Here is a 19,751-nt window from a genome sequence, read left to right as displayed (position 1 = left end):
CACAACATATCTACGAAATAAGAAACTTGAAGGATCAATGAAATTAAATAAATTCTGTACTGGTTCAACTCAACGAATCATCTTGTCTGTTCGACATCGGTTCGACGGACATTTCAATACAAAACCAAGACAGAACGGACAGAACCAACTTGTTCGTCCGACGTGTTATAATTTTTAGGAGAATTAAATAGCCACTGATCAAATACGTTACGTTTGATATTTGAGAATGACCTTAAATCTTATCATTTGAACTTTTTTTTGGCCATTTCAAAAGTAATAATCTGAAAACTGCAGCTACTATTTGATGTTAAATAACTTTCATTTTTACCAATCAATTGTCAGCAATCATGAAGTGCAATTAAAAAAAATTAATTAGGTTCTCTGCGTTTCGTCTCGGTTCTCTGTCGAACTGTCCGGTGCGTTCTGTCTTGGTTCTGTGTTGAAATGTCCGCCGAACCGATGTCGAACAGACAAGATGGTTCGTTCGTTCAGTTGAACTAGTACAGAATGTTCTTAAATTTGTTTCATTTTATTTATACTTCAAGTTACTTATTACGTGGATATGTCAGCTATGGTAATTTTGACTAATATTCAGAAAATTTAATTCATAGAACAAAATTAAAAATTTAAATCTTCAGGTAATATCTCTGACCAAAATCCAAAAGATTTAATTCATAGAACGCAGACCAAGCATACAAAAATCCCTGTTTTTCGAACGTACAAAATAATTTCATAAGTTAGGTTCATTCTATGCGGCCAATTTTATTACTGTGCGTTCTGTGTTTTGTTCTGTGTTGAAATGTCCGCCGAACCGATGTCGAACTGGCAAGATAGTTCGTTCAATTAAAGCAGTAAACTTTATATTGTAGGTAAATTCCTATATAAACCGTGGTAAGTCAGAAAGTCAGAAAACAAAATTAAAAATTCAAATCTTCAGGTAATAAGTCGGACCAAATCCACAAAAATACTACCTGTCGGTTTCTTCAAAAGGGTAAATCCACTCACAGAGATAAGAAACCTACATACCTGTATCCATTCACGCCTGTTTTCATACAATAATTTTGTATATTTCATTGCAATATTTAGCTTGATGTTAAAATAACTTCTCCACCAGTAAAATAATGTCAGGAATAATCAATTGAAATACAGTAACATTTTTTTATTCCTATTTAACGAAATTAATTATACAAAAATTCTGAAATGCATTGTTTATTGGAAGTTTTCTCCAAAGGAGCGGCTAATTTCAATTATTCTGTGCGTTCTGTGTTGAACTGTCCGGTGCGTTCTGTCTTGGTTCTGCGTTGAAATGTCCGTCGAACAGACAAGATGGTTCGTGCATTTAAACCAGTACAGAATGTTTATAAATTTATTTTATTTTATTTATATTTCAAGTTACTTAGTTCGTGGATATGTCTGGTATGTTAACTTTCACTAATATTCAGAAAATTTAATTCATAGAACAAAATTAAAAATTCAAATCCTCAGGTAATAACTGACCAAATCCACAAAAATACAGACCTGTCGGTTATTTCAAAAGGGTAAATCCACTCACAGAGATAAGAAACGTACCTACCTGCATTCATTCGCGCCTGTTTTCATACAATGATTCTGTACATTTCAATGCAGGAAATAAGTATGTTCATCTACATTTATCAGCATATTTATTAAAATTAATCCACATTTATGTGTTATTTACCTTATTAACATTATGAAAAAAAATTAGTGTTCAAATTAAAAGAATTGGAGTAATTAAAACTGTTTGGTTATCACCAAATGTAGCAGTTCGTGTGTTGGTTCGGCGTTTCAACCAGCTTGTCCGCCCGAATCGGAACAGAGGATTGTAAACCAAGGGTGCAATAGGATTTGCAAATTTTCTGACCGCAAAATATGGTGCAATAACTCAAATTCCATCGTAAATCAAATTCTGTTCTCTCTAGAACGGACCGTGGAAATGAGGCTTTAGAGTCGAATATTATCTTATTGCACTCATAATGTGGAGGGTGTAAACAGGCCATTGTGTCCGAAAATTGAAATTTACGACATCTTCAAGTAGGTAGAAAAATGTGGACCCGTGCCGCTTCCAGGTATTAGCGCGGGGGCTCAAGATGATTATTGATCCCCTTCACCGTGTTTTTTTTAATGACGTTGATAAGCTTTTAACTTTTGTTTATTAATTTAAATTTTAAACAAGATAAAAAAATCGAGGGCTATCAAGTTTTCAAAATTTTACAATAAGATCGAAAAAATTAGCATCATTTTAATGTTGGAACGTGTATTTTACATAATTATAAAAAATTTTTTAATCACTTTTTGACATGGCAATGTAAAGCAACCTTTATTGTCATTGTGACTGACATACAAAGTAAATTTCTGACGCTTGCTGTGCCGTTTATAAATTTTAAGATTATAAAGACAAAGGACAGTTTACAATTTTTAAACATCAATCAATTTGATGTGGGAAATTTTAATTTCGCGATAGTAATTCAAAATTTAATATCAACAAGATGTCTCTGAATTTGCGAAATAAATTATAAACATTCGTTTCCTTCTCATTGTTTTTTCCCAGAACGGTACCATTTGCACTCGTATTTGACATACGCAAAATTAGATTTCTATCGCAATCCAATTTTGCTGTTTAATTAATCCACAAATAGGTAGTTTCCAAAATCTTTTGTAAGAAGTCTGTTTAACTATGTATTTGTTCTTAATTCTTTCATTTTTAGAAAAAGTGGGGACTTTAAGTCGAACATTAAAATGTCGTTAAACTAAAAGGTTTTTTTTAAACAATCTATTTGGAGTGGTAATATGTATAAAGACGACCGGTAAGTATGAAAAATCATTTTGATGTTAACTGTTTGGCGAATTTTGTTTACTTTGTTTTCTTTACAACCTATTTCATGATGTGGCAACCTTGGTTAGATCAATCTAATGAAGAAGTTTGAAAAATTTATGTCTCTCGGGTTTTTCAAATTAATAAACAAAAATTAAAACTTTAATAACGTTTTTAAAAGAAAACATTGAAGGGATCAATAATAATAATCTCGAGCTAATACCTGGAAGAGGCAGGGGTCCACCTTTTTCTACCTACTTGAAGATGTCGTAAATTTTAATTTTCGGACACAATAGCCTGTTTACACCCTCCACATTATGAGTGCAATAAGATAATATTCGACTCTAAAAGTCAGGTACGCCATGGTATATATATAAAAGCTGGCTACTATAACTATACCGTTTGAGGCCCGTGGCAAATCCATCGGATGGGGCATGGTATAATGAAATCTAAGGTATGATATTGCGCATCTACGGAGTGGGGAGTGACGTCACTCGGAGAGTCGTTAGTTCACATGTAAGACACGTGTTTGTCTTATTGGAATCTGTATTTATCTTGTTTCCAGCTTTTAACGATTTTCAAATTTTCTGCATTATATTTTTAAGTTAATTCGTTAATAAAATATAATAATAATTATAATACGCGACCTGAGAACTATAAGGTTCTAACTAACATTTGCATTAAATTGATCCAGTGTTCACGTTATCAGTGATATCTCTTTAATTTATTAAGCATTTATTTACAAAATGACAGGATTTATTAAAATCATTTTGGCTTGTTAAAATATTAACTCACTTCTTTTTTATACATGATAGAACATGTTTAAAAAAATCGCAAAACATAGAATTTAAATTTTGACAAAAAATCACTTAGAACCTTATAATTCTCACGTCGCGAATAAATACTAAAATGCGTTGTTCTATATTTGGTTGCAATAGTGACAATCAGGGAAACTATGCTGAAAAGAATATCATTTTTTTTAGATTTTACAAAACCAGTGTGACAAGAAAATTGTGGGGGATTTCGTGTTTGATTCGTCGGTTTGATTTTTTAATTTAGAAAATGCCAGAATATGTTCAAAACAGTTCTGTACAGAGAGAAACTTAATATACGAACTGTAAAATTATTTACCAAAGAAGGGAAGAAAATTAAAAGACGAAGCTGTTCTTTCTTTATTTCTTTCTAAAGGAAAATCACGCAAACCCTCAACAGCACGGGAAGAAAAAGCGTGCAAAAGAGATCAAGCTAAATTTGTGAAAAACATAATTGAAACGGAGTAAGTTGGTAACTCATCGCTAATAATTTTCTTACATTAATTTAATTTCTTTTTATTTATGCAAAATATGAGGCCATTATTTGCTGAAAAGTAGTAATTAATCAAACAATTTTTCTTTGATTGTATTCTTTATAGTTTTTTCAGTTTTCTTTAATCAAATTTTTATAGGGAACTTAAGATCGACAATAACACGACGGCAACGTTTATTGACAATGTGCTTTCAACTTCAACCTAATAAGGAAAATCAGTTTTTTTTCAGAAATCATTTTTGTGTTTGCATGTTTTTGCATGTTGTCAAATAATCAAATAAACTTTAATTTTTGTTTCGATAGCGTGAATACAAACTTCGAAAATGATTTGACAGCAAAAGTACTTTATTTAAAATTTACTTAAAAACGAAAATGAATAACTTTAGAAAAAAATTTAGAATGAACAAATTAAATTCAGTTTTAAAAGAAAAAAAAGATTTCTGAATTAAGTTTGTTTTTGTAGCTTCTGATTTCTTTTTTCTAACTTGATAAAACTTTTTTTAAACTTAATTTATTGTTTTCTTTTTGATCTTTGAAATGAGGGTAAAGAAGTACAGCATGGCTTACCAATTTCTGCAGATTAAAAGAAAAATGATATGTTATGTTGACAATTTTAATTTTAAAAATACGTAATTTGAATTTTTTTTCGCATTATGGTTTCGAGGAATTGCAATAAATACCATAATTACATCAAAACCAAAATATTTTATTTCTACATCTGAAAAAAATCACACCCTTGATTAGTGATTTCATTATTCTAAACTGATATATCGTATGCTTAATGAAATGTTTAGAACTTCATTTCAACAAAATTTTCACAAGCGACAATTATTTGGACTGTCCTGATCCGTAAATCTATAAACCATCACTTGTTTTAACTGCCTTCATTTAGCATTAAAATAGAAAACGAATTTTAAATTGTTCCTTAATTAAATCGATGTTGTGTAAAACATTGTTTTTAATAATGTTATTTAATAACACGAATATAACACTTTTATTCCTGCTTTTAAGCACCGTACAATGGCAATTCTTCCAACTGCTACTCTCCGAGTGACGTCACTGCGCGAGCTGGACGCGTTCGGGTTGCCTGAGTATCATATCTTTATATCATGGGATGGGGCTCTTTCTCTATTGACTTTTAAGAAGCCCTCTTTGACCAGGGGCCCTTCCGGCTCGGGGCCCGTGGCATTTTGCCGTCTTGCCACCCTATTGTTACGCCACTGGTTCCACGATTAGAGAGAAGGTGCAAATTTTAAACCAAACTTTCAATTCGGCCATATTAATTTGACAAATTTTGTGTAAAAAATTGAAGTTTTTAGAATTTATTAGTCTCGATCTCTGTATTAGACACACCAAATTACAAAATTGTAACTGCACAGAAAAAAATAAAACAAATATTCCAGGATCAGGGTGAATGCTACAATTTTTGTACATAATTTTATAAATTAGTGTGGTGTAAAAAACTGAAATTTTCAGGATTTATTAGTGGCGATTTCTGTATTAGATGGACCAAATTACAAAATTGTAAAGACACAGGAAACAACTTAAAAAAATATATTCCACGATCCGAGAGAATATAGGTAACAATTTTTAAACAAAACTTTATTAGTAAAAAAATTTGAAAAATTTATAAATGCACACCGATTCGATTTATACATCTAGAAATTGTTATAATAGTAATCCTAGAATAATATGCAAAATTGCAAATGAAAGTAATTAAAACACCAGCGTTTGTGATGAAAATGTTGTCGTTTATTTCTTAAATATCTATTGACCCTACAATTAATTTCTCTATTACATAGAAAAGTTAATTTAATTATCTTTTTAGAATAGAATACATAAGGGTTTGAATACAACTAGAAAAATGTTTGCGTGGAATAATTTGTTTTATATCTCAAGTTCTCACCTTGTGGACTGGGAATCAAAAGACAATTCTTCTTTGGAAAGCTTCTCCATTTCAATTTTTTTCTAAAATTTGTTGGCTGGTGTAGGTAATCTGCCTGAACAAACTATTCAACAAAAAAAAATTAGTTGTAGGGGTACGTTAAGCAAAAGTAAAATGATTTATTTTATTTAATTTTTTTAAGATTTCTGCTCTAGTTGTACTTACATATTTGTTTTTTTTTTCAATTACGCTTTAATCGTATTAACTACTTGATGAAAAAAGTAATGAGTTTATTAAACATAATAGATATTTATATTACTAGTGAAAAATAAGCATCACTATAGGATGAGTGCAATGATTAACCTTGTCGAGGGCTCAAGCTCAGAATTAGACCATGAATATAATAATGCATTGTCCCATATGTAATATACAACCTTTTATCTAGGCTTACAACATTAATTAATTTACAAAAATATATCGGTAGGTCAAAATCTCAATAGCGTGGTGAAAGCGCCTTAGTACCGCGTAATTTTGTTGTAAACAAAAGTGAAAAATCACAAATTACTGTAATTTTGTGCATTAATTTTTAAGAATTTTTTTTCAAAACCGAGTTAAAAAATTATTGTAGTTTTGTGCATTAATTTTGAAGATTTTTTTTTCAAAACCGAGTTAAAAAGCTTTATAAGTGTATATATTATTATCCTACTTTCTGTAGGAAGTAGAAGAGCCTGGAGCAAATGCAGTTTCAATTTTTGTTGTGAAGAAGACGCTGAATGTTTATAAATATTAATTTTAAATAATTACCAATTTTTGCATTGTGTAACTTTTAGATTTCCACCAAAGAGATGTAATTTTCAATCAAACCTTTAATTTTTTTTTCGATTTTCCCAAACTACACCAGCATCGATTTGCTTTAAATTATTTTGAAAGCGTTTCATTACATCACTCACGTTGTGGTAGTCCTTCCGTTTAATCTTCTCCAATGGTTTTTCCAACGGAATAACTCAATAAATTTCGTAATAAAGTAATCCGACGTTGCTTATTTAATATAGGAACCAGAAAACTACATTTATTATTTTTTAATAGCTACTTTATAAGACAGTTTGTTTAATTTCGCGGGAAAACATTCTCAGATTCTCATATTTCAACTATTTTACTTCACCTATTTGCTTTTCCTCCAACTTTGTTTATTTAGTACGGTGTTTTCTTAAGAAAGAATTGACTTCATAAGTTACAAGAGGAAGTTGGAAATAGCTGTCTTACGACGTTTTGATAAATTTTCAAGCGATGAAGTTTACTGTTCCTTAAAAAAGTGTGTGAAACGTTTAGTGTTTATATTCTCATATTTATGGTAAAATAAACCATTATGTGGGTGATAAATGAAGTCGAGAAGAAATGTGTGTGTAGATTTTTATTTTTTTACAGTTATTTCAAAAGACAATTTCTCTTACCCTACGGTTTTGATAAAAAAATACAAGTTAATTCAGGGCTCAATAAATAAAAATAAACTTGTATTTTCCACAATGTTAATTAATATCCAACACATTTATCGTAACGAGTGACCGCACCATCTTACCTACTAAACGTTCAGTAAAAGAAGTTATCTTACAACAGACACAACTTTAAAGAGTAAAGACGTAGAAAATAATACTGAGAGATCAACAGTTTGATATGTCCCCTATTGAATTTGAATTGAGCTTTTTCGTTCACTCGTTACAATTACAACTAGCTCAACATCAATGAGAAGTAACAAAATATTCATTACTGATTGAAGTAACAGTCCGAAAGTAGCTGAGTAAGTTCGCTGCTGAAAGACATTCCTCGTAACAAATCGCATTTTTTTTTGAAACCGTCTGTCTTTTCACAACTGTGTGGTATTCATTGCGATTCTCACCTTCCTAAAACCGAACACAGAACTAAATTCAGGTTAAAACGACATCGTCTTCATTCTCCTTCATCTCATACGTACGTGGTGTGTGTTTCCGACGAGGGAGTCCACGTGCCCAAGATTTTATGTTTAAACAACTGTCCGAATGTAGCTCTAAACATCCGGCTCATGCAGCAATATAAGATGAAATTGATGGCACCATTGATGAGCGCCAAAATATCCATAATTTCTCCATACGATTGGTAGCATTTCCGGAACAAACTCTGCCCCTTGATTCCGACCAGCAACACGAAAATTCCTTGAGGAAACTCAGTGATGAGGAAGAGAATCAGCACAGCAACTAACATTTTAGTCGTACGATCAGCGCGACGCTCAGATTTCGAAACTCTTCGTTTCGTTTCGGTCTCTGTTTCTTTGAGCGGCACGGAATCGTAACTCCGGAGGACCTGTTTCCGCTTCTTTGCTTTGAAAAGGGTGTGGATTAACCAGAAGCTGATGACGGTGAGTATGCAACAGGGTAAAAGCTTTATTAAGACTGCATAAACCCAGAAATTGATTTGTAGGAGAGTCACGTTGTTCTGGAAGATTTCATTCAAATCGGCGAGGTAGAGGATTTCGGTTTTGTTATTCTCTTGGATTGCTTTTTCTGTTATCGTCGTCGTGATGTACGTCGGAATGCATAGTATCATCGGCAGCAAATAACTTGAAGTTATGGCTATGGTGCATCTTCGTTCGGAGCACCAAACATTACTCTTGTGGGGATACCTGGAAGCAGAAGATTTACTCGTAAAAATGAAATATTTACGGAGAAATTGAAAACAGATTGTTGAATTTAACGTGTCAATCAGAAGAAAAATAACAAATCCAATCCAACAATGATTTATTAAAGATGACGCCCAAAATAAAACTGTTTGAAGTCCGATCATGATGAGTTTCGGCTGTAATATCACACCGACACAAAACCCGCAATTAACGGTGATTATATTTTCGCGCTTTTTATAATCGGATGTGTCATTTGTTATGTTCAAAAAAAATCAAAGAAAACTTGCTGCTAGCATGTATATTATTTGGTCTTGAAAATTATATAAATATTTATGTAGTACACACTTTAGCAAAAACAAACACGTCGAATTTGATTCGTGTTTTTCATTTTTATGTAATTGCTGTAATGATGATGTTCAATGTGATTACATTATTCCAACATTTTCTTGAAAATTAAATTCTGAGTTTATCTCCGTTGAAAACTTTAAAGTTTTTCCGTATAAAATGTTCCATCAAACTCTAAATAAATAAACTGTTAAATATAAACAAACAGATTCAATACATGTAGACTATTTTAAATTGTGAAGGAGTTTAAGCAACGTTGCATTGGGTGTGTCGGCAAATTTATGTTGCAGCAGCCCTTCTGGAATTGAGTAAAAATAAAACGTGATGATATTGCTTAATGTTTAGTTCACCAGGGAATCTTTGTCAAGCTAGCAGAAAATTTCAAATGTGCAACTCTAATAAAATACCTTCTATACAGGGTGATTCACGAAGTGAGGTAAATACAAGGTGTTTACAAATGTTTCTAGCATCAAAGGTGGCTATGAAATGTCAAAGAAATTTGCTGCTTATTACAAATGCGGGTTTAGATTTTTCAACTGACATTTGTAGTTAACCTCAATCATAGAACAAAGTAAGTTTTGAAAAAAAAACTGTTCTATATGCTATTTATTTTGAACGTGAGGTCCAAAGTCCAACATGTGTTCAAATTTTGGGACTGTATGTAAAATTGTGCATTGGGTTGTACCTCCTAGTGATATTTTTTGATTTATTAGGTCGCATGCATTGTCTTGTTGACGGTTGACTTTGTTTGCAATTAACTCAAATGACAGAAACAATATTAACAATGTTGAGAAATTATTTAATTTTCTCAAAATTTAGACAAAAATCGTCAATGTTTTTGTTCGTTATGTGTAGAAATTTTTTTGATGAAATGATGGATCTCCATAACTCACAGTGAGACTGAAAATCAAGGGTTGTAATTAAACATAACCTATCGTGCTAGTTTTTAACTGTAATTAACAGTAGAGGTTGCATTGGGTGCAAGTAATGTTTAGTTTATGGCTTAACATGTTCAGATCCTCAAATTAAAAAAACCTTTAAGAAAAAAAAGAGGAAAATATCATCTTTGAAAATATAAATGTTGATAACTTCGTCTTTTTTTGCTCACTGAACGTCACTATTTGCACTTGTTTCGAATCTAAACCCAAATTCTATTAAAAGAATGCAAAATGTTCGCCCAAAGGTTTAATTTGGAAAAATAGACGATTTGTTTACAAGCATGTTTAGTAGTCAAAAAAGCATCCACATCACGTAGTACAAATATTTTATTAACGACTTTTCATCAAATTAGACTTAAATCTTTTTGTATTTTCAATAAATTCTTGATTAAACCAAAAGTGTCAATCAAAATGTAAACAAACTTATTTTGACACCCCCCACGGTAAATTAGTACCAACTTTGATGAAAACCCCTAACTTGCCAGATACACTCAGCTCTCATATATACCTTCCGCCCTAAAATTGGGACTTTTTATAGGTAATAAATGAAGTTTAGTTGTCGTTGGCGTAAGTGACATTACAAATCATTTTCAGGGTAGTTATATTCACTATGAAAACAAAGCGGCAAAGTAATGCATGACAGGAATTCCAGGGCCATCTTTGATGCTAGAAACATTTATAAACACCTTGTATTTAAACCAGTAATGGTCCCTAATATAGGGAGGCCTAAAAAAATAAAAAATAAATTACTGCCAAAAAGGACCCAAGATATAACACTTCAAAGTTTTGGCCAAAACCGTTCGAGAACCGCTAGCGAGAGTAAAAGTCATAATGTAAACAAACCCTTATCTCTTAGCTTCAACAAAAACTGACTTTTTGCGGCTATTAATCAGGTGGGACGATAGTCTTTTTAATTGCTTCAGTGTTAGTTTGACTCTGTGACGGGAATTTTTAAAATGTTTTCCAATAGTGAAATGATCATGATCTACGGAGAAACTAGTGGAAATGCTCTTGCGGCTCGCGAGTTGTACAGTTTACGTTTTCCAAATCGACACGTTCCTGATTCTCGTGTGTTTGCAAGAATCATGCAGAAATTACGAGAACATGGTTCTTTTAAAATGAACACAAGAAACATAGACCCCACCGAAAGTGATCGCAGATTAGAAGTTGAAGAGGAAGTGTTAGATGCCGTTGAAGAAACTCCAGGTACCAGCACCAGACGATTACGACAAAAATGATCTAGAAGATTTGTTAGACGACGTTCCTTTAAACATAAGGGCTCAAATGTGGTTTTTACAAGACGGAGCTCCTCCCCACAGTGCGCGCATAGTGTCCGTGTGGTTGAATAATAATTTCCACGAACGGTGGATAGGAAGAACTGGACCAGTGTTGTGGCCCCCACATTCTCCAGATTTAAATCGAGCCTGCATTGACAACGGGGGCGGCATTTTGAGCAATTTTTGTGATTTCAAGGTAACATTTCCATGCGTAAACACAAGGTTTTGTTGAAATCGCAAAAAACCACATTCGTTTTTTGTTCGGTCGTCGTTCCAGTGAGCACCAAAACTTCTATCCCGTGCACATTTTTCGCAACTTAATGGGATTTTTTTTGGTGCCAAGTAAATGTATTTAACGTATACTAGCCCCAGTTTAAATATTTACCTCACTTCGTGAATCACCCTGTATACAGTCGCAAGCAAAAATATTTGGTCTTCAATGTGATATACAATACGACCTAATTTGTCTCCCAACATTTTTTGGTGTGGACTGTAACTCCAGGGACATTTTTTAATGTTCAGACTTTTTTCATTGTTGCCATTTTTGATGTACTTAATCCAGAACCACTGTAATTGAAGTTTCCAAATCTATTTTAAAATCATAAACTCCATAAAAGATCTTAGTGGTTAGAAACGTATTTATAAAGCAGCTCCACCGGAGTAGTGAAAATCGACTTACCCGAACGCCCTAATCCGTTTTATGAAACTTTTCACAAAAAATTGGCTTTCATATTGCTCAGGACTGCATGTCTGGGTAATCATCTAGTCTAGAGACTCTTAATTATGGATACAAACTTTTCTGCAATTCATATCTGTTTTGTTGAAAATTCCAGCAAGTAATAATTCATATACAGGTGTCCTATGTAGAAGCAGATTAATGTAACTGGGGGTAGTTAATTACACCAAATTTTTAATTAAAACAATGAAAAAAGTTTCGAAAATCTGTTTGTGGAAAGATGATCTAATGAAATTGAATCATAACTGTCAAATGTGTTTAATACGTGTTCAGTCTAAAAGAAAATCTGGGAAAATATTCACTTTTTTTCTCTTTTTTCGATAGTTCAAACAAGTTTTGTATGCCAAAATAACTTTAATTATTATCAGTGCCGTATCTAAAAGCGCAAGTAATCACGTTTAAATCAGCGGTTATTGCTCTTGAAGACCAACCTTTTTCAGATTTAGCAAATAGTTTTTCGACGAATGAACTAACAGACCACGTTTGAATACGATTTTGTTACATTTTTTTACAGTTACTGCATTGGTAAAGGTTTCACTACATTCTGACTAGAGTCTTACACCATTAGATCACATTTGTGAGGTGCCCTTAAAGAAACCGCGTACCACAATTCTTCAGTTGACACTGCCAGCACATGTATTGTCAAAAAATTAGATAGTTATGATCGTTGATCAGTTTATATCACAATGAGGTATCCAGGCAGCTGCTTGAAATGTATTTTGGGTTGCTCACTACGTTCGTGCCGGTAATAATCGCTTAATTAATTATTAATCGCTTTCATTAACCAACTTGTTTGTTAAATAGCTATTTCCACATTATTATTTTAAAAATTATTATTGTCCCTTATTTCGATCAGTTTATTTTATTAAACTTCAATACATTTTCTTTTTTATTTTCTATGGGATTTACGGTGTTATTAAAAACCCTTGACAATTGCGGTTGATGTCCAGCAAAACAGCCGTTCCACACGAACTGAACCTGACACATTAAAAACTAAAACATCTTGCAGAAACATAATTTTGTTAAAAATCGAATATATAAATCTTAAATAACCCAAAACCATGAATGGTTGAATTGTTTGCTTCTTGATACTTTAAATAACCACCTTCTTTTAACTACACTTTCGTTCATCTATTTTAATTGAAATTTTCAGTTAACTTCACAAATTTTTTTTCACCCAAAATATAACTTCCAAGAATTTAAAATTAGTGAACAAATAAGTTTGAACTGTTTACTTATCACATCAGATACTGAATACATAAAAAAGTAATTTCATAATTTATTTTTGAATTAAAACTTTGATAAGAAAATTTGTCACACCCGTGACAATATTTTAACAAAAGTTGGTAAAACCGATCGAAATCTGTGGAGTTAAAAATTAAAAATTTGTACACAAAGTAACAAATAGATAATGCAGTTTTTGTATTAGTTGTAGTAAAAATATATATGAGTGAAATACTGAAAATAAATGTCACGGGTGTGACAATTATTTTTCAAGAAAATTGTAGTAGACACGTGTAGCACAATTGACGTTTCTGACATAACTGTGAATTCTATTCAAGTGATTTTAATAAGTGTTAAAAATCCACAAAGAATTAAATAAGTGCAAAATGGATTACAAGAAGTCCAAATCGACTACTTCAAAGGAAAGAATGGCAAAATGGCGAAGGGATATAAAAACAAATGCGGAAAAATTTGAGCAACATCTCCAATCGGAAAGGCAAAGAGACAAAGAACGAAGAGCAAGGAAAATGGAACAGTTGACAAAAGACGATAATTTATGGAAAGCCAAACGCAAAGATGCTAGACAACGGCAAGCAAATCGTAGACAAAAGTTAAAATTAGCCCAAGCTTTGGGCAAAATTGACGAAGTCTAAGAAAATAAAATTAAGGGATATAAATGTCAGCAAACTTTCGGCAAGGCAATGAAACGAATATATTCCGCTTTACCAAACGATATCACTAGAAGAACTACAATCATACGAAATTTGTTGCAGCGAAATAAGCAGGTGTTAACAAAACTTGAAAAAAAAAGAGGCAGTAGTGTTCTTCCGCCGGCAGTGAAACAACTTGTGTTTGACTTTTTTGAAAGTGATACTGTTAGCCGTCAGGCTCCAGGAAAGCGAGATGTAAAAAGTGTTCAAAATCGTGTAACTGGGATGAAAGAATTGAAGCATATCAGACATATGGAAACAACAGTGGGTGAAGCCTATGAAAAATTTATTGAACAATTTCCTGAAGTTAAGATTGGACTTTCCAAATTTCACGATTTACGGCCTAAACATGTGCTGTTGGTCAAACAACTTCCACATAATGTTTGTGTTTGTCAAAAACACGCCAATTTTGTGGAGCTGCTAAAAGTATTTGAAGACAATGCTTACGAAATTCAATACAAGACTGTATTAAAAGAACTTTGTTGTAATCTTGAAAATGAAAATTGTATGACAAGTAAATGTAGCAGTTGTACGACAAATATTCGAGAAATTTTACCACTAGTAATGGACACAACACGTAATGTAAAATTGCAAGAGTGGATAACGAATGATATGGGACGACCAGAAAAAAAAGTAGAAATTACTAACTTAAAAGAAGTCATACAAAAAGTAAATCAATTATTGCCAGGTTTTAAATTACACCAATACGTGAAAACCGTACAAGCTAACCATTTTGAAAAGAAGAAAAGTGAAACGTCTTATCACAACGTTGTAATCCAAGTTGACTTTGCCGAAAATTACTCCATGGTGCAGCAAGATGAAATTCAGGCAGCGCATTGGTCTCATGGAATGGTGACAATATTCACATGTTGTATTTGGTTCAATTATGAAGAAGAAGTTGAATCATACGTTGTAGTTAGTAATGATCTATCACATTCATAAGTATCAGTATCAACTTTTATCAACGAAATTTTACACCATTGTAAACAGGCATATCTTGACTCGCTCAAGCACATAGATTTTTTTTCCGATAATTGCGCTGCGCAATTTAAAAATAAATACAATATTGGTAATCTATGTAAGACAACAGAAGACTTGGGTGTATCCGCTAGCTGGAGCTTCTTTGCTAGCTCGCATGGCAAAGGAGCTGTGGATGGGATAGGAGGGACAGTGAAACGTGTAGTTCACAGAAAGATTATGGCAAGAAAGGCAGTCATCAATTCAGCGAAGGATTTTTTCTTGATAGCCAAAGAATCTATTAATAATGTCAATATTTTATATGTTGATGAATCTAAAGTTAAAAGATCTGAAGAAACTTTAAATCAGCGTTGGAAAAATGTTAGAGCAATTCCAAATATCCAATATTACCATATATTTCGTCCAAATAAAGAAGATAGTTCCAGGGTAGATGTATGTCTAGCAGACGGTTCAGAAATATACACTCTACCAATTTATGAAGCAGAAAAGCGTGGCCGTGGGCGTCCACGCAAAGTGTTGTCTGAGTAGAATATAAGTTACTATGTTCAAAACTTTTCATACAATAATAAAATTTCTCATTTTGCTATATTATTTTTATATTTGAGAAGTTTTTTTGTAAATTCTATTTAACAAGTTATGCTGTGTCACGCCCGTTACAAATGTATGTCACACCCGTGACAGTTTTGTAAAATGTACAGTGCACAATTGAATTGATTATTCTAATTGCAAAGAGGCTTAAAATGTCCCCCTATAGGTCATATATTTGTGTACTAAAGGAGAAGGAATCAGAGTTTTGTGATTCGCAGAAATATAGAAAAATGTTATTAAAAACAACAAGTTTAATTTGTACGCGTCACACCCGTGACGCTACAAATTAATTTATTTCTCTATGATCTACAGTCATAACTTAACAAATTTTATTTAGATAATTTGCAGCACTGTAACCTATCTGATGACAGTATACTTTTGCTTAAAAATCCTCTTGGTCAAAAATAAATTAATAAAATGTTGTCATTTTGTCACACCCGTGACGTATGGAATTGCTGAAAAGTCTACCCAAGTTTTCACCTGCTCTGTCCTAAACGAAATTAGAAACATTAACGGTTTGTAAAATAAAAAAATAGGATACATCATACAGGGTACTAAAAACGTTTTTGTTTGATATATCAAAAACTATATTTTTATTAAATTGATGTACGAACTAACCATTTTCATTATTAGACATACATACATACACAGATAAAAACAAAGAATCCAGTGTATAACAGAAGTTGCTAAAATCCATCAGCCCATCAGCCTTCGAAGATAAAAATCCAAAAAAGAATGACCAAGGCTCTATATCAATACATAATTTTCTAAAACTTCCCGCCTGTCCCTAGAAAACCCTTTATTGACATTTAGTGAATCACCCTGCATAAAAACTACATAAAAATGTTCACCCTTTCGATGTTATTAAACAGAAAGTTCTATATACAATATCAAAGAAGTAATATTTACTACCGCATATGTTGATCCAGAATCTAAATAATGAACACAAAGTTTTCTTTTGAATAAAACATTTAATTTCATAAAACCGCTGAAAGGATGTCAACAATTTATTGGTGAGCTAACAAAAAATCTTGTTTATTTTAGGTTATTCAGAATTGTTTACAAATATTTGTATGCCTCAAGAACCTTAAAGTAGGAGTGGGTCGTTATTTACAATTGTAAATAAAATTTCTTGCTTTACAATTAATGTTTCCTTTTTGAAATATATTTACCTAAGCGTCAAGAAGAGAAAGAAACAACTCTCACCTAATAAGTATATTGAAGTATTTCAATTGTAATTTTATTGATTTTGTAAATAAAGTGTATGTATGAAAACTAGAAAAAATAGAACTGAGCGCTTTTGTCGTCGCAAAAGTAATCAATGTTTCTGGACAGTTTTCTCTCCAGTGACACGAGATTAACACTATTTGTGTGGATAGCAGAAATTTTTTTTTGTCGTACTGCATGTTTCATGCTGAGTGTTTTATTGATTTCCTTGTTATTTTAATTGCATATCTATGTTATACAAGGTGTTTATAAATGTTTCTAGCATCAAGGGTGACTTGAAATGTCATATAAAGTTGCCGCTCGTTACTAATGTGGGTTTAGATTTTTCAACTGACATTTGTAGTTAACCTCAATAATTGAACAAAGTAAGTTTTGAAAACAAACTGTTCAATTTGTGGTTTGAAGCCTGAAAATCTAAAATTTTGACACAAAATCGTAACTGAAAAGTCGTAGACGTAAGCGACATTTGAAATAATTGTGAACTAATTGTGAAAGCCTTACTTGATGCTAGAAACATTTATAAACAACTTGTTCCTTTAAATAAGGCTTTAATATGTTTCCTTTCTGATATATGAAATATCTAAATTAGAACGAAAAATTTAAAAAGTGAAGAGTGTTATTCTAAAATTTGTTTTCATCTAATTATAACGTAATTTTAATATCTTCGAAAACGTAATGCTTTTTAAATAATAAATAATTTTGGCCAAAATGCTTTAGTTTGTAATACAGGGTGATTCACGAAGTTATGTAAATATTTAAACCAGTAATGGTCCCTAAAATGGGGAGGTCTAAAAAAATAAAAAATAAATTACTGCCAAAAAAGACCCAAGATATAACACTTCAAAGTTTTGGCCAAAAAGTCATAATGTAAACAAACCCTTGTCTCTTAGCTTCAACAAAACTGACTTTTTGCGGCTATTAATCAGGTGGGACGATAGTCTTTTTAATTGCTTCAGTGTTAGTTTGACTCTGTGACGGGAATTGTTAAAATGTTTTCCAATAGTGAAATGACCGATATGATCATGATCAACGGAGAATCTTGTGGAAATGCTCTTGCGGCTCGCGAGTTGTACAGTTTGCGTTTTCCAAATCGACACGTTCCTGATTCTCGTGTGTTTGTAAGAATCATGGAAAGATTACGAGAACATAGTTCTTTTAAAATGAACACAACAAACATAGGCCCCACCGAAAGTGATCGCAGATTAGAAGTTGAAGAAGAAGTGTTAGATGCCGTTGAAGAAACTCCAGGTACCAGCACCAGACGATTACGACGAAAATGATCTAGAAGATTTGTTAGACGACATTCCTTTAAACATAAGGGCTCAAATGTGGTTTTTACAAGACGGAGCTCCTCCCCATAGTGCGCGCCTAGTGTCCGAGTGGTTGAATAATAATTTCCAAAAGCAGTGGATAGGAAGAACTGGACCAGTGTTGTGGCCCCCACGTTCTCCAGATTTAAATCCGTGCGACTTTTTCGTGTGGGGTCATATGAAACAACTTGTGTATGCGGAGCCTGTGGATACAGTGGAAGAACTTCAGGTGCGGGTTGCAAATGCGGCAACAACAATTCGCGAAATGCCGGGTATTTTTGAACGCATACGTGAATCCTGGATACGTCGAGCTCGAGCCTGCATTGACAACGGAGGGCGGCATTTTGAGCAATTTTTGTGATTTCAAGGTAACATTTCCATGCGTAAACACCAAGGTTTTGTTGAAATCGCAAAAAACCACATTCGTTTTTGTTCGGTCGTCGTTCCAGTGACCACCAAAAGTTCTTTCCCGTGCACATTTTTTTCAACTTGATGGGAAAATTTTTTTTGGTGCCAAGTTATAGTTATTTCCAGTCGCGTGTGGTAACTTACATATTACAGCGCGAAATCAGTTTGAAGCACGACGGCGTAGCCGGAGTGCTTTAATGATTGAGCGCTGTAAAATGGTTAACGCACAAGAGTTGTATTAAACTTTTTGGCCGAAAATTAAATAATTGGGTTTTTCAAAATTCATGAGAACTGTCACATCTGACATTTGTAAATTTCATCATCTGTCAATTCTGTCAATTTTGTAGTTGGTGCACAAAAAGAACACAAGATGGCGCTGTATAAAAAACGTTTTAATATTACTTTAAAAATAGAAATATTGTCTTAATTGAGATAATAATTTAGGTAGATTCCACTGTGGTGATCAATCTTCATTATGGTAAAGTGATTTTAATTTATAAACGCATCTGAAGAGCAGACGATTTGGGCAATTTTTACCGCACGGCTTGTGTAAACGTCCACGGCGTTGTAAATCTAGTGTTTCCGAAGATGTCAATTGAATGTTAATTTGACGTTTACAATTCATGAGGCCAAAAATGTATTTAACGTATACTATCCCCAGTTTAAATATTTACATAACTTCGTGAATCACCCTGTACACTGAGTGTTTCTCATTTTTCGCATGCATTGACTAAAAACATTAATTCTAGAATTTTTTACAAGATAATTATACAATTTATATTGGTGGGATATAATAGTAGCCAATTAAAAACATTGTTAAGGGAAAAATACTTTATTGACATTACTTGACACTGCGTACTTCAAAAAGATAAAACTATGAAACTTTTTATTTTTGTTTTAACTGAGAGAAAAAGTGAACACGGCATCTCTGTAGAGAATATCGATTACATTTTTAATAATCTTTTTTTTTTTGTGAGCCATTTGAACCTTTTTTATTATGAATGTATGTAGAATTATGTTAAAAATTCTGAAATATTCACTGCATTAGCTGATTGTGAAGTATAAATACGTAGATATTATGTTCCTCTTAATGAGATTAACACAACGCATTGGTAAAAGGTTGCTTCTTCGGAAATGAATTCATTTTTAACAGATCGTTTACAATGAATTTGCAAAACAAATCTATTCATATGTCGTAAAAATAAACATCTTCGTCGTGTTGAGGTAATTCTACGTTCGTATTCGCCAATTTTACTTTAATACTAACTCAACTAGAACAAGAATCGCAAAGATGAAAGTTACAGGAATAAGCAGGGGCGGATTTAAAAGGGAGCCCCGAC

General features: G+C 32.6%; 1 protein-coding gene across 4 annotated transcripts in view; it reads right to left on the bottom strand.

Annotated features, from left to right (window-relative positions):
- Positions 1-7,424: 7,424 nt before the first annotated feature.
- LOC148180295 (G protein-coupled receptor dmsr-1) overlaps positions 7,425-19,751 on the bottom strand; it is an 85,795-nt gene continuing 73,468 nt past the window's right edge. For 2 of the 4 annotated variants that reach the window (XM_088045398.1, XM_088045406.1), the window contains exons 3-4: positions 7,990-8,673; positions 7,425-7,936 (exon numbers count right to left, since the gene is read on the bottom strand). In XM_088045398.1, coding sequence (XP_087901524.1) covers positions 7,882-7,936; positions 7,990-8,673 — 739 coding nt within the window. In that variant the 3' untranslated portion in view covers positions 7,425-7,881. Of the gene's footprint in view, positions 8,674-19,751 lie in introns of all 4 variants that reach the window. The other 2 variants (XM_088045414.1, XM_088045419.1) reach the window with 2 other exon arrangements.

Source organism: Gnatocerus cornutus, chromosome 1 (assembly GCF_029298725.1).
Source record: "Gnatocerus cornutus isolate USDA-ARS CGAHR chromosome 1, icGnaCorn1.1, whole genome shotgun sequence".
Lineage (NCBI taxonomy): Eukaryota > Metazoa > Arthropoda > Insecta > Coleoptera > Tenebrionidae > Gnatocerus > Gnatocerus cornutus.
This window is presented reverse-complemented; position numbering and strand designations above follow the sequence as displayed.